At 41.2% G+C, this 15,478-nt stretch overlaps 3 protein-coding genes across 25 annotated transcripts in view; all 3 read right to left on the bottom strand.

Moving 5' to 3' along the window:
• Positions 1–1,674, bottom strand: part of LOC122766480 — a 5,057-nt gene extending 3,383 nt beyond the window's left edge. Inside the window, exons 1-3 of the mRNA XM_044021384.1 lie at positions 1,294–1,674; positions 473–769; positions 1–92 (exon numbers count right to left, since the gene is read on the bottom strand). The exon at positions 1–92 is cut by the window's left edge and continues 178 nt beyond it. Of these exons, the coding sequence (XP_043877319.1) occupies positions 1–92; positions 473–769; positions 1,294–1,378 (474 nt within the window). The 5' untranslated portion in view covers positions 1,379–1,674. The remainder of the gene's footprint in view (positions 93–472; positions 770–1,293) is intronic.
• LOC122766468 (calcium/calmodulin-dependent protein kinase type II delta chain) overlaps positions 1–15,478 on the bottom strand; it is a 557,529-nt gene that overhangs the window by 7,636 nt on the left and 534,415 nt on the right. The gene's annotated exons all lie outside the window — the stretch shown is intronic.
• LOC122766471 lies at positions 2,037–10,466 on the bottom strand. 5 transcript variants are annotated; one of them, XM_044021369.1, is made up of 14 exons: positions 10,275–10,466; positions 8,991–9,239; positions 8,228–8,353; positions 8,108–8,123; positions 7,922–8,007; positions 7,782–7,832; positions 5,071–5,346; positions 3,887–4,177; positions 3,734–3,769; positions 3,485–3,595; positions 3,176–3,191; positions 3,010–3,095; positions 2,466–2,516; positions 2,037–2,371 (listed from the first exon to the last, which is right to left on the bottom strand). In XM_044021369.1, the coding sequence occupies exons 1-12, from the start codon at positions 10,387–10,389 to the stop codon at positions 3,056–3,058; spliced, it is 1,413 nt and encodes a 470-aa protein (XP_043877304.1). In that variant the 5' UTR covers positions 10,390–10,466; the 3' UTR covers positions 2,037–2,371; positions 2,466–2,516; positions 3,010–3,055. The 5 variants fall into 5 exon arrangements, with proteins under 5 accessions (XP_043877304.1, XP_043877305.1, XP_043877303.1 ...); XM_044021370.1 differs by having other exon boundaries at positions 3,010–3,077; positions 3,734–3,772; XM_044021368.1 differs by having other exon boundaries at positions 2,037–2,388; positions 3,734–3,772.

Consider the following 15,478-nt stretch of genomic DNA (forward strand, 5'->3'; position numbering starts at 1 on the left):
AGACAGCGAGTTGCAATCCAGCGAAACTGTGCAGGACTCAGATGAGGCGTTCCACGTGGAGGCGACAGTCAGGACGGGCGGAGTTAGGGACGCTAATGAGTTACAGAGCAAAGGACAGCAACGACGTGTCAATTTCATTCGGACGTTTTCATTCTGTGAATAATCGGACAAATGAAACGGAACCTCAACATTTCAGTTTGGACACATCTGCGCTTTGGGAATAAATAAGAAAAAGCACATACTCCCATCAGATCAACAATTTTAAAGCAAAGAGTAAACTTTCACATGTTTCAAATATGCATCTTGATCAGGATTTCAATTTAATTATATACACAGTAAGAGACCGTGCTAACATTTTTGGCAAAGGAAATAGTGAAAAGATTAACTATTAACTTTTGGAGTCATGTCATTCAGGCCAAAACCTTTCAATTCTATTAACCGTATTAAAAAGTTTGAAGAAGAGGATTCTCACCGTGAACGTGCAGAGTGATGGTGACGTTGTTTACTTCGGAGTAAAAACGGTAAACGCCAGAATCTTGAAGAGTCAGACGTCTCACTGTTAGACTCAAGTTTGCAGGGTTCAGACTCGCTCTGCCTTTGAACTGATAACGTTCAAATCCTTTTCGATCTTCATGCAACTCTGCAACTATCTCATCTTGATACGTCCAAAGAGCATTGGTGACGCCTTCAGGTGGTAAACACGAGGAAAACTCCACGGTGTCTCCCACTCGTTTATGGACGACACTCGGACACTCGAACGCCGCCGTATCTGAAACACAAATGAGGACAAGAAGACACTTTGGGCTCTTGTTTGGCTCTTTATGTCACTGTTATACAGCCTTTTCTGACTGGAAACTGGAATTTGCCAATCGTTCACTGCCCTGAACCAAAGTCCAGAGAGAAAATGAGCTTTTTTTTGGCTCACTTGGGTCGACCAACAACTCCTGTGCGCTGTGATGCAAAATTGGCAAATTTTCTCTGTGGAGTTTGGTGCATGGAGAGAATGATTGACACCTCAGTTTCATGCCAAATAAAAAAAAAAAAAAGAACAAACTGAATGATACTTACATTTTCAGACGTTTTGATGCATGATATCTCAGTGTGACTAAACAGGAAACTCTCAATCTGAGATACCTCTCAAAATATTGGTGTAAACTGCAGGGTTTTTTTATCAGTGAAAAAACAGCATCCGATGTTACATTTGAATGAAATTAAACTTTTACTTAACAGTACAAGCTTGATTGACACACACAACTCAGCTAATCTCATCAATATTGAGAATAACAAACGTACCATGGAAGAAGGAACAAGAAATCAACAGCAGCAGCAGCAGCATAGACGTGCAGGCAAAGAGACTTAAACAGCGAGGGCGAGCCATCAGTCATGTTTGAAGGGGAGACGTCGGGTGTCCTCTTCTTGTTTATCATCTTCTTGTCATTTATTAATCTCTGCTTACGATTGAGAAATCGTTTCTGAGAAATGCCAGCGAATTATCTTGCGTTTCCTGTTTCACACGTCACAGAGTGAAGATTAAATGACATGCCCCGCTCTACGCCGCCTGTGGCAGACGTGAACTCTACGAGCACAAACAACGCACTGGCAAATGACAAAGGAACTGGGGACAGGTGCGAGTGATTACTTAAGGATCACCAGGTGAAGTGCATGAGGGAATTTAGGGGAGATGTGTCAAAACAACTGAAGGAACCACGCGACAGGAAGACATGGCATTTACCAAAATAAAAGGGGAAGTGAAGATCAAACCCACACCAAAAGTGACATGAACTTAATGTGACTTAAAACCTAAACTAACACAGTAACTAAACTAAGCAAACAAAAGCACTCACAGACTTGACGCTTCGTGACAAGCAGGTTCGGGGGCAGACACACAAGGTATAGAAATACGTGATATAAAATATAAAACAGCGGGAGAAAATTAGAAATACTATAGCACTACTGTTCAAACAGTGGCACCAGGATATACGGGTATGCACAATCGCGGGGGGAAGGAAGTGATTTCAAAATAAAACCGAAGAAGCTATATTCTTATGTCCTGTTTTATTACAAATATCATTTACAAATGAAGCCGCACCAAAGCAGTTAAAGCATAAACAAAGTTTTTTTTGTTTTTTTTTAAAGTTACGCTGTACAAAACAAATTAATGTGTCAGATTCTCTGTAAAAACAAAACAAAACACGGTGACAAACTTAAACCACCTTCAGAAATGAAGGTTTAATAGGACAAATAACAAGGGAAATACACATCTATGACACTACGGCTGTAGGACGGGCTGCAATTTGCACTCAGGCCACCAGGGGGACTAATCGGATTCAGATTTTCTCCGGAAACAGTGCCACTGCGTTCTTTACTCCGCCTAAAAAAGAAGAATGTCTGAGATATGAATCACTCAATCAGCTTTTTTTTAAAAAAAACCTGCTTCCATTCTTTCCCGCCAGGTTATACCATACCATTTCCAGATCTTTTGAAACCTTTGATCGTTTTGTAGACACAAGTGTCGCCTGGAAGAAAAGGAAGATCGAGACATGACTGAGGCTGCACTTTGAACCGACAAAAAGCTTTGACGACCTTGTGTGAGCGCTCCATCCATCCGTCTTTACCACCTTATCCCCCACATGAGGATCACAGGAAACCCGGAGAACCTGGAGAACTTGCAAAGTCCAGAAACTGCAGACCCATGTTCCGACTGGTTCACGAACGCGGGTTTGCAAGAACTCCATTTGATATTGAGTTTGAGCTTTGGCTAGCACCTGTGTTGGTATAATATGTCTTGGTTGCCACTTGGAAAGTTGAACGTTTCTCAACTTCTACTTTGCACTATGACAAGTAAGTGATGTTACGCCTTCAACGCGTGCGTGGTGTTTGCAGTGAGAAGTCAATCAAAAAAATAATAAAATTAGGGGTACGCTTGTGAGTGTGGGTGGACGTGCCGTGGACGATTTCTTAGCCCAAGGACCAACAGTGATATTGGAACAAGAAATGAAGAAAGCTGACCTTCAAGGAGAGAGGAATATACGTGCTGCTGGGTTGGGTTGACCGGTTAGTCCAGCTCAGTGCTGCACCTGAAACGTCGAGGATCACTATACTTTGTATACAGTGTCAGCATCAGAAATAGTATGGCATGTGCGGTCAAAATGAGCGGAGAGTAACTTGCACCAACCTGTTCCTGTTTGTATCTGTGAAGAAAAACACATGTGTCGTTATGGGTTGTGTCTACTGCAACATGGCTACGATCAGATTACCAGCTACGTTGTTCAGACGAACCTTTGACAGTCAAGATAAATGCATGAACGGAAGTAGTGACTCAAATCTGACGTCAGTGTCCACACAGTCCTGGGGAAAACGTCAGATCTGATTCACATCAACGCAGAACCTCAGTTTGGTAATCCGACCATAGCCTATGTTTAACTTGTCTTCAGTGTCATGATTTTCCAAAAACATTTCTGTAACTTTAACGTAATATTCTCACCGGGGAACTTGAGGAGGCGATACAGCAACATCAGGAGGACCATCAGCACAACTGCAGAGACTAACCCAGCAAACAGTGCTGCAACTACTGAGGGCGTCTCAGGCTTGGGCCCTGTGGAAACCATGTAGTTAAAATGATCATATGCACATGGATATTGATATTTAATGTGACGTAAAATCATGTACATCCACCAGGAACTGTACACAATTTATATGTAATACATATGGTTAGATTTTACATTATACGCACTGTTCGTGGTGAGGTTGATGGTGTTCCCAAACTCTCCTGCTATGGACAAAGATAATGTTATCTATCCATCCATCCATCCATCTATCTATGTATCAGACTGTCTGTCTGTCCATCCGTCCATCCATTAAAGGTCAAAGCCAAAAACAAACTAACCTTGAGCCCAGGTCCGTTCACTCAACTCAGAGTAATACATGGGTTCTCCTCTTCCAGCTCGACACACGTATGACGTGGTGTTTGACGTCGGCATGTAAACGACGTAGGAATTTTCTTCATTCCCATTTCCAGGCATCATCGTGTATTGAATTTCATATCTTCCATGTTGAAGAACCTCATACCAGTAGAAGCTCCATCCCGCAGATGGATATTCCATCTGACAGGTTAGCATAATTGGTGCTCCAGCACTCTGCCATATTGGAGCCACAGTGAGGACTGGTATTGGCACATCTATCGGAAAGACATACATCGATATATATATACGATCTATATTGATGAGCTAACCACACCCCCATTGGGATGTCCTACAGGCGTGCCAGAGCAGAAAACAAACAGTGCTGTTAGCTTCTCCCACTAACCCTAAGCTTCTGCCAACTAATATTAACCAAGGCAACTGTTGAACACGTCGACCGAACTTGAACCCCCTCCCGCTTCACTGAAACCACCGGTGTGGAGATGTTTTGTGTTCGCCGGGAGGTTTGTCAACAACTTCCTCAAAATTCAACTGGCGCTAAAGCGACAACTAGCGCTAAAGACGCGTATGTAGCATCAGACATGTGACCCTATTTAGTGGTGGAAAAAACCCTGGATTTAAACATTTAATTAAACTGGAACCACGCTACGGAATGCCAAGCAGGCCACATTTTACTACAAAGGTGTTTCCTTCCATGTATGATTATGTTATTCGGAGGTCAGCTTTAGTGACCTTAACAACAGATTGCTGGAGCAACACATAGCTTCATGACTCTTTATGACTTTGCTTCTTTGTTTACCTTTTTTTTTTGGTTATTGTTACATTCATACTGTTAATAAATGTTTTAAAGGGCCTTAGTGTGGTACATTGAAAGCAAATGATAGACATTATATCACTCAGGACACCATGTGGAGACAGTTAAATAGTCAAAATCAAATGAGTTATGAAACCAATGATGCTAGACAAAACCAGACCAGTCTTAAAATGGCTGACCCATCTGTGCTCAAAGACAGAAAAAAAGATGGAGAATCAAGTTGAATGGAGAATTTGGAAACTCATGCCACCCCTACTGTCTATCTACCTGTCTATGTGCTTGTACGGCTGTAGCACAGCACAACAAATACCTGATATAAAATGCACTGCATCTTACAGTTGTGTATCTCCAGTTTGAAAGGATCACTCCACTCTGTTGTAAAGCCTTTGCTCTGGCCTCTGCACTTGTAGAATCCACTGTGGGACACTTCTGCCTCCATGGGGTAACTGTCCGAATCTGGAGGTGACACTGAGCTGCTTGTTTGCCAGGAGTACGTCCACTCTGCGTCCCCGCCGCCCTGAATCACACACGTCAGTGTGATCATCTCCTGTTCGTATAACTTTGGCCACTCTGGTGTCAGGGTCACGACGGGCGTCTGTGCCAGTGCTTGTACTGGAGTAGAAGCAAGAGAAAAACGGATTTAAAAATGCATGGAAATGTTGATTAATCAGAATATGAAATACTCTATTAGGGCCATACTCTATTAGAATGTTAGGGCCATGTATGAAGAAAAAAATATTTTTTGCATGACGAGACTTCAAAAAAGTTACACTAACACACCTAGAGCACAAAAATGTCAGTTATTAAAAATTTTATTTTTTTTTATTATTGTTTTAAACAAACATCAGTCCTTTCCATACATATCAAATATTAATAAAAATTTTTTTTTTAAAAACCCTCAGATTGATGCACCTTCTTTTTATGGTCTAAAAAACAGAATGCATTAATTATTTTCAATATACTTCATGCAAACTGGATTATGTCTGGTTTGATCATTGCAGCCTGGTATATGTGAAAGATTAGCAGAAACAGTTGTTTATATGCAGTATTTCTTTGAATATACATATATATATGTGTGTGTATATTTCATGCAATACTCACAGTTAACACACCTAGAGCACCAAAATGTGCTCATAAAAAGGGAAGCTATACAAATTGTATAAATTATTATTAAACTAACATCAGTCATCGTCATACGTATCAAATATTAATGAATTTTTGTGTAATGTTTTTAACCCTTAAAGTTGTTTTTTTTCCAGAAGTTTTTGTCACGATGCATCAAAAATAGTGATTTGAATGGGTTTCAACGAGGACGTTTTTGTGCATAGGCGTGTTAGTGTGAGTATTGCATGAAAAAATTTGAGAACACTCAAAAATGCACATACATGGGCATATATATATTCTGGAAATTAAAAGCCAAAAACACAAAAAAGTCTAGGTGTGTTTTAGGGCTAATATCAACATGTCAAGTTCGGAAAGGTGGACACGGGGAGAACCTGCAAAACTCCACACAGAAAAGATCCTAGAGCGGGAATTGAACCCAGCATCTTCTTGTTGTAAGGCACCAGTGCTAAGCACTACGACACTGTGACATTTCTTGTTGTAGGTGGTCACAATTTGCGAGTGATTCATTTAATTCTGCATTTCAGAATTATAATAAGAAAAACAAAGAAAATCTGCATATCAATCATCGTCAACCAAACCTCGTCTTTTCTATAACTGCTGGCCCAAATCATGTCAGAAGGTCAAACATCACATATAAGTAAATGGCGTCATGGTGTTGTTGTTGCAAACTAACGTTAACGCTAGACAACTTTCCTTCATCTGAACCATTTAAAAGCAAGTAAAAGTTGATGTTAACACTCACGGCATGAGCCCAGCACACACAGCAAAATGTGTCTCATCCTGGCCAAACTTTTTTGAAACTGCAGCACGGACAGAAACACGGACCTGACAACACATTTCATATCAGCGAGGATCTGACTTAACCTCCCCTCCTTTCCTCCCCTCGTGCTATATTTTTCTAACAGCGCTCTCTATAAGGTTAAAAAGAGATCATGTCATACTTAATTGGTTATCAGTTACTCATTGGAACTCAAGTTCCTTCCTGGTGATATGATCATCATATCACCAGGAAGGAACTTGAGTTTGAAATGTTAGCCTATAGACTATAAAATAAATATGAGCTATAAAATGAAGGCAGGCATGCACATTGTTTTTGCAGTCAATGTTTTGAAGATGTATTTACAAACTAAAACACATAATAATAATAATAATAATTAAAAACATGTGCACAAAACCTAAACACCTAAAATTAAAATTGCTGCAGCTGTAAAAGAGAAGGGACTCTCTGTTTCACGGTGTTTTCCATCACGACGTGCGTCTGTTCATGAACCTGGAACCAAATCAAAATGAAATAAAACAAACGGTGAGAAAACAAACATAGAGTTGACAAAAAAACAATATGACAGTAATTACAGAAAACTATAAAAAATGTTATATGTATATAAAAACCAGATACTTTGTATATACATGTAGGTATGTATACCTATGGTTGGAAGTGGATACATATTCATATAGTCACACCGCCCCCCCCGGATGATTGTGTTGCCCTGTTAAGAAAATCATATATTAACCTTTTAAGTCTGCTTATTTTAACCATAATAAGGGCCAGAATATGGCTTTTTTTGGGGTTTTTTTACCATTCACTGCATGTTAAAATGTGTACTAACAATTTAAAATGAAGAAAAAACACTGTAGTTGTACACGAACATCAGATTTGTCCAATGTCCAAAAACTGTGCAGGTGTTTTTCCAACTCTCTTCCTGAAATTACCGCAACAATCACATCGGCTTTGACGTGCAACTTCTCAGCTTTCAGAAACTGCTGGACTTTTTCCGACAGCACAAACCGTTGCGTAACTACGGCGATACGCTTCCCCTGCGATGCGCTCGGTGTTAAAGGGTTAAAAACACACACTTTCTATTTGATCCACAAAAAGGAATTATTGATTGCTCTAAAAAAACGAATCAGAGGTGGAACTCTACCTTCTCTGGAGTTCTCAGAGCGTCGGAGTGAGTCGTAGACACAAACCTCTCCTACACATCGGTGAGAAACGGTCAGAAACTGAGAGCGGAACGACAACAACGACAACACGTGAGGATTTGACATTGTGCTGAACACTGACCGTGGAGGAGCGCCGAATAGAGATGCTGTTGGTTTTCTTCATGGTTGGCTGTTGGCTGGTCGGTGGCAGCGCTGGGGTTCCCCCTCCTGCAAAGTGCATTTCAACAGTAGCGCGCTTTAGTCGTAAACCGTCGACTGCATAACACGTAGAATTGAAAGTGCAGGTCGGTGTGATGCTGCTGCAAACCTGTTACAGCACAGACCTGTGAAAAGAACAGAGGAATGTTTGTGTTAAATCCGCCGATGAATAACATTAGGCACTTATTAACTGGATATAGTTGCACTGTATTCCTCAGAATGCACTGACTTGTTGGTTTTAGGTCGCAACGATACCGCAGCAGCAGCAGCAGCAGCAGCAGAATTATCAGCAATGTTCCACAAATCAGTAAAATGATCGACAACTCGGGGAATGACGAGCTTTCCTTCACGTTCTCTGCAAATATAAAAGAACACACGTTGCACTGAACCGCAGTCAGTGCGTTTATGTGCAGGTTAAAAGCCTGATTGTAGTCGGTCTAAGACAACAATTCAGTTTTCTTAACCCTTTAACACCGAGCGTATCGCAGTCGCCGCGTTCGCACAAGCGCAATTTGCATCACCGTAGGTTCCCGAAAGCTGAAGCCAACGAGTGGTTATTGCGGTAATTTCACTCGCGCTGTTGCAGGAAGTCGGCGATTCAGCACACATTATCTCACATTTGTGTTAAACTGTTCATATTTCAGAGATACAGCGCCACCTACGGAGGCGGAGTCAGATGTACGCGGCCAATATCTCCTCCGCGCGCAACCTCGGACTCTGCCGGTTATTAAACTGTGCACGTGCAACACACTGAGAACCCGATATTGCATCACTTACAGAATGGGGGCAGCCCAAGTGGAAAGGGAACTTAACTTGTAACCAGAGGGTCGCCGGTTCAAATCCCCACCTGGCCAAAAAGGGCTGGGGTACCCCTGAGCAAGGTACCCAACCCCCACTGCTCCTAATTCTAGGATGGGTCAAAATGCAGAGAATACTTTCCCTAAGGGGATTAATAAAAAACTAACTTTAACTTTAAAAAGAGAAACACGAACCCTTCACCGACATCCAGCTCTGCGCTGACACGGATCCCTTGTGCCGACACTTGTAGAAACCTTCGTCTGACTTCGACACTGCTGGGATTTTCAGCTCACGGGAATCACTTTGGATGAGTTTGTCGTTGTGATAGAAAGCCGCGGCGGAGGAGGGAGTGTTTCCTGTGTTTGATGTGCAGCGAAGAGTCACCGAATCTCCCTGGGACACAGGTTGGGCAGGGCTTACCAGGATAATGTCACAGTATTCATCTGTAAAACAGACATCGCACATTTAGAAACATCTTGACGTCCCGAGCATTGGTGGAAATCTCTTGGGGAGAGTGTTTTTTTTTGGACTTTTTGTTGAGACCAATAGAGCTCTGATCGCTAAACTCGGTACCAAAAGAACGCCGTTTTGGCAGGAAGTCAAATCCAAGAGCATTTTAGCTGAGTCGTGTTATGGGAGAAGAATATTTTAATTATATCCTTGAAATATAGCTTGAAATGGCACAAATGTGGTGTCAACAGATAATCGAGCTTGAGATATAGGTGTCGGACACAAACACAAAGTGCTATCGTGCCATCCCTTATCTTCACCAGCTGTTGTTCAAAGATGTCTGAACACTCCAGTTTCCATACTTGTGAAAAGCACCAGGGGGCAGTATGAGGGTCAGCCATATTAAGGCTGTCAAGTTCTGCTATATTATATCATACTGCCACTGCAAATACAGCCCTTTGACTTAGAAATAGCTTGTAAATGTGGTCATTTACCCAAGAAATTCTGTCATGTAAGCAATGTTTCCTTAAGATCAGTCTCCCTCGACATGATCCGGCCGACTATAAGAATTTATACCTTAGAACAGGGGTGTCAAACATACGGCCCGGGGGCCAGAACCGGCCCGCCAGAGGGTCCAATCCGGCCCACAGGATGAATTTGTTAAAATTTCACACTAATCTAAACGTAATGTCAAATGCTCCAGATACCCGTGACTAAATGTTTGTGCATTTATAGACCCAGTGTGCTGTGTAAATAGTAAATTTAGGCATGATATTGTTGAAATTGCACAAGAAATTTCATGTTTTGTAAAATTAAACGTAAAACAAAGGAGAAAAAACAAAGGAGTTCTTGTTGTTCATAGGTTATTATTCTATTATTTTACTATTTTTACTGGTTCGGCCCCCTTGAGATCAAATTGTGCTGTATGTGGCCCCTGAACAAAAATGAGTTTGACACCCCTGCCTTAGAACCAAGGTAGTGAAACTGAGTCACACGACACCCTTTATCAGCTCATTATAAAGTCATACCCGAGACAGTGATGTTGACTGCATTGCTGAACTCTCCCGATGCCGACTCACACCAGTGCACTGCACTTCCACGCCGTAACTGTCGCGTGGTACATATGGCTCCTCTCATTGTCATCGCAGAACACTGGTGTAGGATGCTTTCCGGAGATGTCCTCACCCTCCAGTGATCAGAGTTCCCTTGACAGATCAGTATGACCTCGTCATAGAGGAAGTGCTGCACACTGTTGATCGCCACTGTTAAAGACACTGCTGACTGAACATCTAGGGGGAAGAAATGACAATTCCTAAGTTTCCAAATTGAAGGTACCCACTGAAAAGTGGCTAAAGTTTATTGAGCGGTCGTCTGCTCGGCCTTCATCTGAAAAACAGGACGACTAGGTTTTTCGAGACTTACACACTAACACAACGTTGCTGCTGCCTCCGTCTGCCTTGGCATCACATGAATCACTTGAACACGGCATTACAGGCGGTGGAGTCAGTTCCTAATCTCCCTAACCATCACAATGACTCCGAAGCTGTACAACTCAGGTAAAAATCTGCTTTAAAGGTCACGCACTACAGCTTTAACTAGTGAACGTGAATGGGAAAGACAGCGGTGAGTAAAGAGAGAGGGGTTCTCTTTAAAAGGCATGTAGCAACCGATAACGTAATAACGGCCAATAACGTAATAATTTAAATGTAATAAAACCAATAACGTAATAAATTGCCAATAATGTAGTAAAGTTGTTGAGCCAATAATGTAGTAAAGTTGTTGAGCCAATAATGTAGTAAAGTTGTTGAGCCAATAACGTAATAACCTTTTGCCAATAAAGTAATAACTTATTACTTTATTGGCTGGTTATTACGTTATGTTACGTTATGTAGTAACTGAGGTATCACTTTATTTTATTTTCAATTTCTGGAGACAAAGTGCCACAATTAGCCTTAATATTGCATTTTGCAACAGATATCAGACCTTATAGATAACCTCCACCCTCAAACCCCCCTCCACAGGAGGCCTAAAGGATTAGGAATCTGTCACTCTTGGATTCCATTATAGTACCCTGTGTATCCAACTCTGTGACCATACAGACGCTTTGACGGGGTAGTACCTTGCAGTTTTCAGTATGGTATTGCAATTCACCGCCAGAGTGCTAGTGGCTGCGGGAATGAGTCGTTAACTGACCAATGACTGACCAATAAATGATTACCTTATTGGCCGTTATTACGTTATCGATTGCTACAAGGCAAAACGAGATACAACATTCTCACCTCCAGACCAGACAAACTTTACTTCACTGTACTCGGTGAAATACACCGGGTTTGCTCTTCCAGCTATGCACATGTATCCCGCTGTGCTTGTCTGTCCATGGATAATGAAGACATTCTGTTTGGTCCCGTTGGTGCTGCCAGGCAGATGCTCGTACACGTAGCTGCTGCCATACACTTGGGGAACAGCCTTGTACCAATAGAACCTCCAGCCTGTAGATGGAAATCGGACCATCTACAGGTCCATCTACGTCACCGAGGCTCCACGACTCAGCCACGATGGTGTCACGTTGAGGACGACCTGAGTTTGACCCCCTGGCAAGGGATTTCCTTTGGACAAAGATTTATTTATTTTTATTTAAATGTACAACTTGCACAACTCCAGTGAATACTGAACCAGAATCAGTAAATCATTGAACTTTCAGAGCCCACTGAACCCTTCAAGGTTCAGTGTTTAACCTTTAACTCACCTGTTTTCGCAACCACTACTTCATTGCTTACGTCTGTGAAGAACACCGGGGTTCCTCCCCTGCAACTGTACGTGCCTTCTTCAGTTACGATGGCGTGCTGGTTGTCCATTACTCTCTCACTGTGGGGGTAGGGGTCAACTCTGGATAAATAGTACGTCCAGTCAGGGGAATTGGACACATCACAGGTGAGTTTCTTCCCCCCACTCACCGATTCTGATGTCAGAGTGGCCTGGGGCTTCTTCTCTGTAGGTTTAAACAAACATCTGATATTATTTCAGGGGTAGCTTTTCTTTATAAAAGATATTCAAAAAAGAGTCATTAAATTTTTATACCAATTTGTTTTCTTAAATTTGTCCTCGCAATTTCAATGTTATATATATTAATATGTAAAATCGTACTTATCCTTTCCTAAGGATTTTTAATAATGCTGCAATTGTGTAAATAAACCTCTCATCTCATGTCATTTGAAGTTATATTATGTGTATTTACATTTGTCTTATGGTATGACGTCGTACCGTATCATATGCCATTTTACTTGGTCTCATCAAATTGTCGTTCACCTCATTTTATCTCATCTTCGTTTCTCATGTTGTATCTCATCTCACGTCCTACCATCGTAATCAGTTCGTCATCTTCTGTATTGTACCTTGAGTAATGAGTGAGTCTAACTTACGAATCACTTTCAGTCTAAAGGGAAAGCTCCACTGTGTTGAGTATTTCTCTCTACACCAGTATGGTCCACTGTCAGACTGTGTGACCCCGCTGAGAACATATTGTCTCTGCATGGACTGAAATTTTGTCCTGGGACTTTCCCTGGGTGTCCTCCATTCCACTTCCCACTCCCATTCAGGGTCTCCATAATCTTGTTTGATACTGCACGTGAGTATGACAGTCTCGCCACTGAAGGTCTCAGACCACATGGTCGTCACTGTGGCCCTGGTGTAATCTGTGGACACCAATAATACCCAGTGAGAATACATCAAATACAATATATTTAAATGTGGTATTAACATCCAGATCTGATTGTTATCCATTTATGGTACTTACAGAAAACGCATTTTAATGCCAGATGTGAAGCTGGCCAAAGAGTACCTACCTACCTAACTAACCAAGCTGGTTCTTTCTTTAGCTTTCTAGTTCGCTTAGCTGGCTCTCGAACTTTTCTATCCTCCATTCAGCTAATGTCTTATTTTTTTCAAAACATCACAGGATCTAAATGTGGCCTGGGACTACAGATGGAAAATGAGCTGATAGCTAAATCTGGACATTTTCTTGCTCAGATTGATGTATTTTGTAAAGCCTACAGTCACAAATCTGGGTTTTAAGTTGTTTTTTTTCTCTAGAGATTTAAAATTGGACCGTCAAATTGGTGCAGTAGTGAAGTCCAGCTAGTTAACAAAAGTAAAACCTTTCATCTCTACTTTGGGACAGTAATCTATGCCTTATTACTTCTCTACGCCTGGATTACTGCAAAGCACTTTATTTTGGTGTCAGTCAGACGTCCCTGTCACGTCTCCAGCGCGTCCAAAACGCTGCTGCGCGTCTTTTAACTGGAACACGCAACGCCTATTTTAGCCTCACTCCACTACCTGCCCGTGCATTTAAAAAAAAAAAAGCCTTATAAATAAAGTTGGGCTGGATTGGATTGGATATTTTGTGTATAAAAAATAAACAAAGCCAAACTCAAACTTTCATGCAAAAAAAACAAAAACAAAACCCCATAAACACTGATACAATAATATGATATAATATAATATTTCTTAAATTATTTGCATAGATACAGAAAATATACACAGTGAACTTTTAATTAATAGTGATAAATATTAATAAAATAAAAACAAAACCTAAAAAGTCATTACCTCCAATTTTCCCGTAGATCGTTCCCAGCACTAAAATAAAGATTAATAAAGATTAAGACTTTAATAGTTGTCAGTCTCAAAAAAAAATCAAAATCAGTCAAATGTAAATCATGGGAAACTAGATCATTTCTGATATAGGATGAAATTTGAAATCAGTTCCGTAAAGTAGCTGTGCACATTAAAGTAGAATCAGGATCGGTTGTGAAAATGAACGCTGTACTTACAGAATAATGAGCTCACACAGAGCAGCACAGTGTGTCCCATCTTCACTTCCCCAACAACGTAATGTTGTTGCTGGGGAAGTTCAATTGAATATATAAATATGATGGCAGATTTTTTTCCCCTCCTCCAAAACCTCACAGTAGAGCCTGTCATTTCCTCCGCTGTTAAAATAAACTGAGGTGAATGCATTGACCCTGACCACAGATTTTAATTTTCTCTTCCTGCCAGCAGAAATAAATAGATCATCTGTGCAAGAGTTTCACTGCCCTTGCATCCACACTGCCTTCAGGTTGGCAGTAATTCGCCAATATTCTTTTTGTCCTGGTAAAAATACCACCATTTTCAGTCTAATTTGACTTTACAAAAGTACAAATAATGTGGGGGTTTTTTGCCTCAAGAACTTAGCTTGTGTGAACGCAACTGAATCTGCCGGCCATTTGGTTTCACTCGGCAGACAAGTCTGGCAAGGACAACGTTTTGGCCCAATCCAGAATATCCAAATAAACATGTTTCGATCCTCTGGCGCTCTAGAGGCGGGGTTAACGCGATCTAGCAGCTTTTTTAATGTCGTGTCAACGTCTTGCATTTTGAGCCACATGTTTTCCGTGGCTCTGCATACATCCTCTGGATCTTTGGTCTGACCGGTTGTTGGTCAATCCAATTGCGTACAGAGACGCTATACAGTTGATGAAATTAGCAACCCCCCATGAAAATGTAATTTTTTTTAAAAGATGACAATTATTAGCCCGCCTGATGCTAATTTGTATGCTAATGCTAATATTTATGCTAATGATAATTTTCATGCTAATGCTAATATTTATGCTAATGCTAATTTTCATGCTAATGCTAATTTTCATGCTAATGCTAATTTTGTATGCTTTTTTGCTGGACAACAGCCTGCAGTTTGTTTGTCATGGAAGCATCCAAAAATACACCTAGGATGTTTGAAAAAGCTGTGTTAAAAAGGATTTGCTCTGTTTAACAGCTCTGTTGGTCACGCTACTTGGAAGTGGGAAATGACTACACCCTTTCCAGACCCATACTCAATTGGGAATGAGACGAAGTCGGGTGTTAGCCAGGCTACGAGAACTAATGGCATCCTAGCACTCGATAAGTTTTGAATGGTTCATTCCCACACCTTTAGTCTCATGAAATAAGTGTTTTTTCTAAAAACATCACTGGTTTAGAGGAGAACGCAGCAGGAAAAGCTACGAGTGAAAGAAAACAAGCCGGACATCAAACATCTGCCGTTTCCATCTTCTTGAATGTACGAATAAGCATTTATTGGTGAAGTTGCAGTCGAATATCCCTCATCTCACTCTACCCTTCACAAGAGTTCAGTTTGTCCGTTATGTGGTCCAAACTGGCCACGTCCATAGCACTGAATCTGCTCCTGATATAAAGG

The sequence above is a fragment of the Solea senegalensis genome, linkage group LG3 (genome assembly GCF_019176455.1).
Source record: "Solea senegalensis isolate Sse05_10M linkage group LG3, IFAPA_SoseM_1, whole genome shotgun sequence".
In the NCBI taxonomy this organism is placed as follows: Eukaryota; Metazoa; Chordata; class Actinopteri; order Pleuronectiformes; family Soleidae; genus Solea; species Solea senegalensis.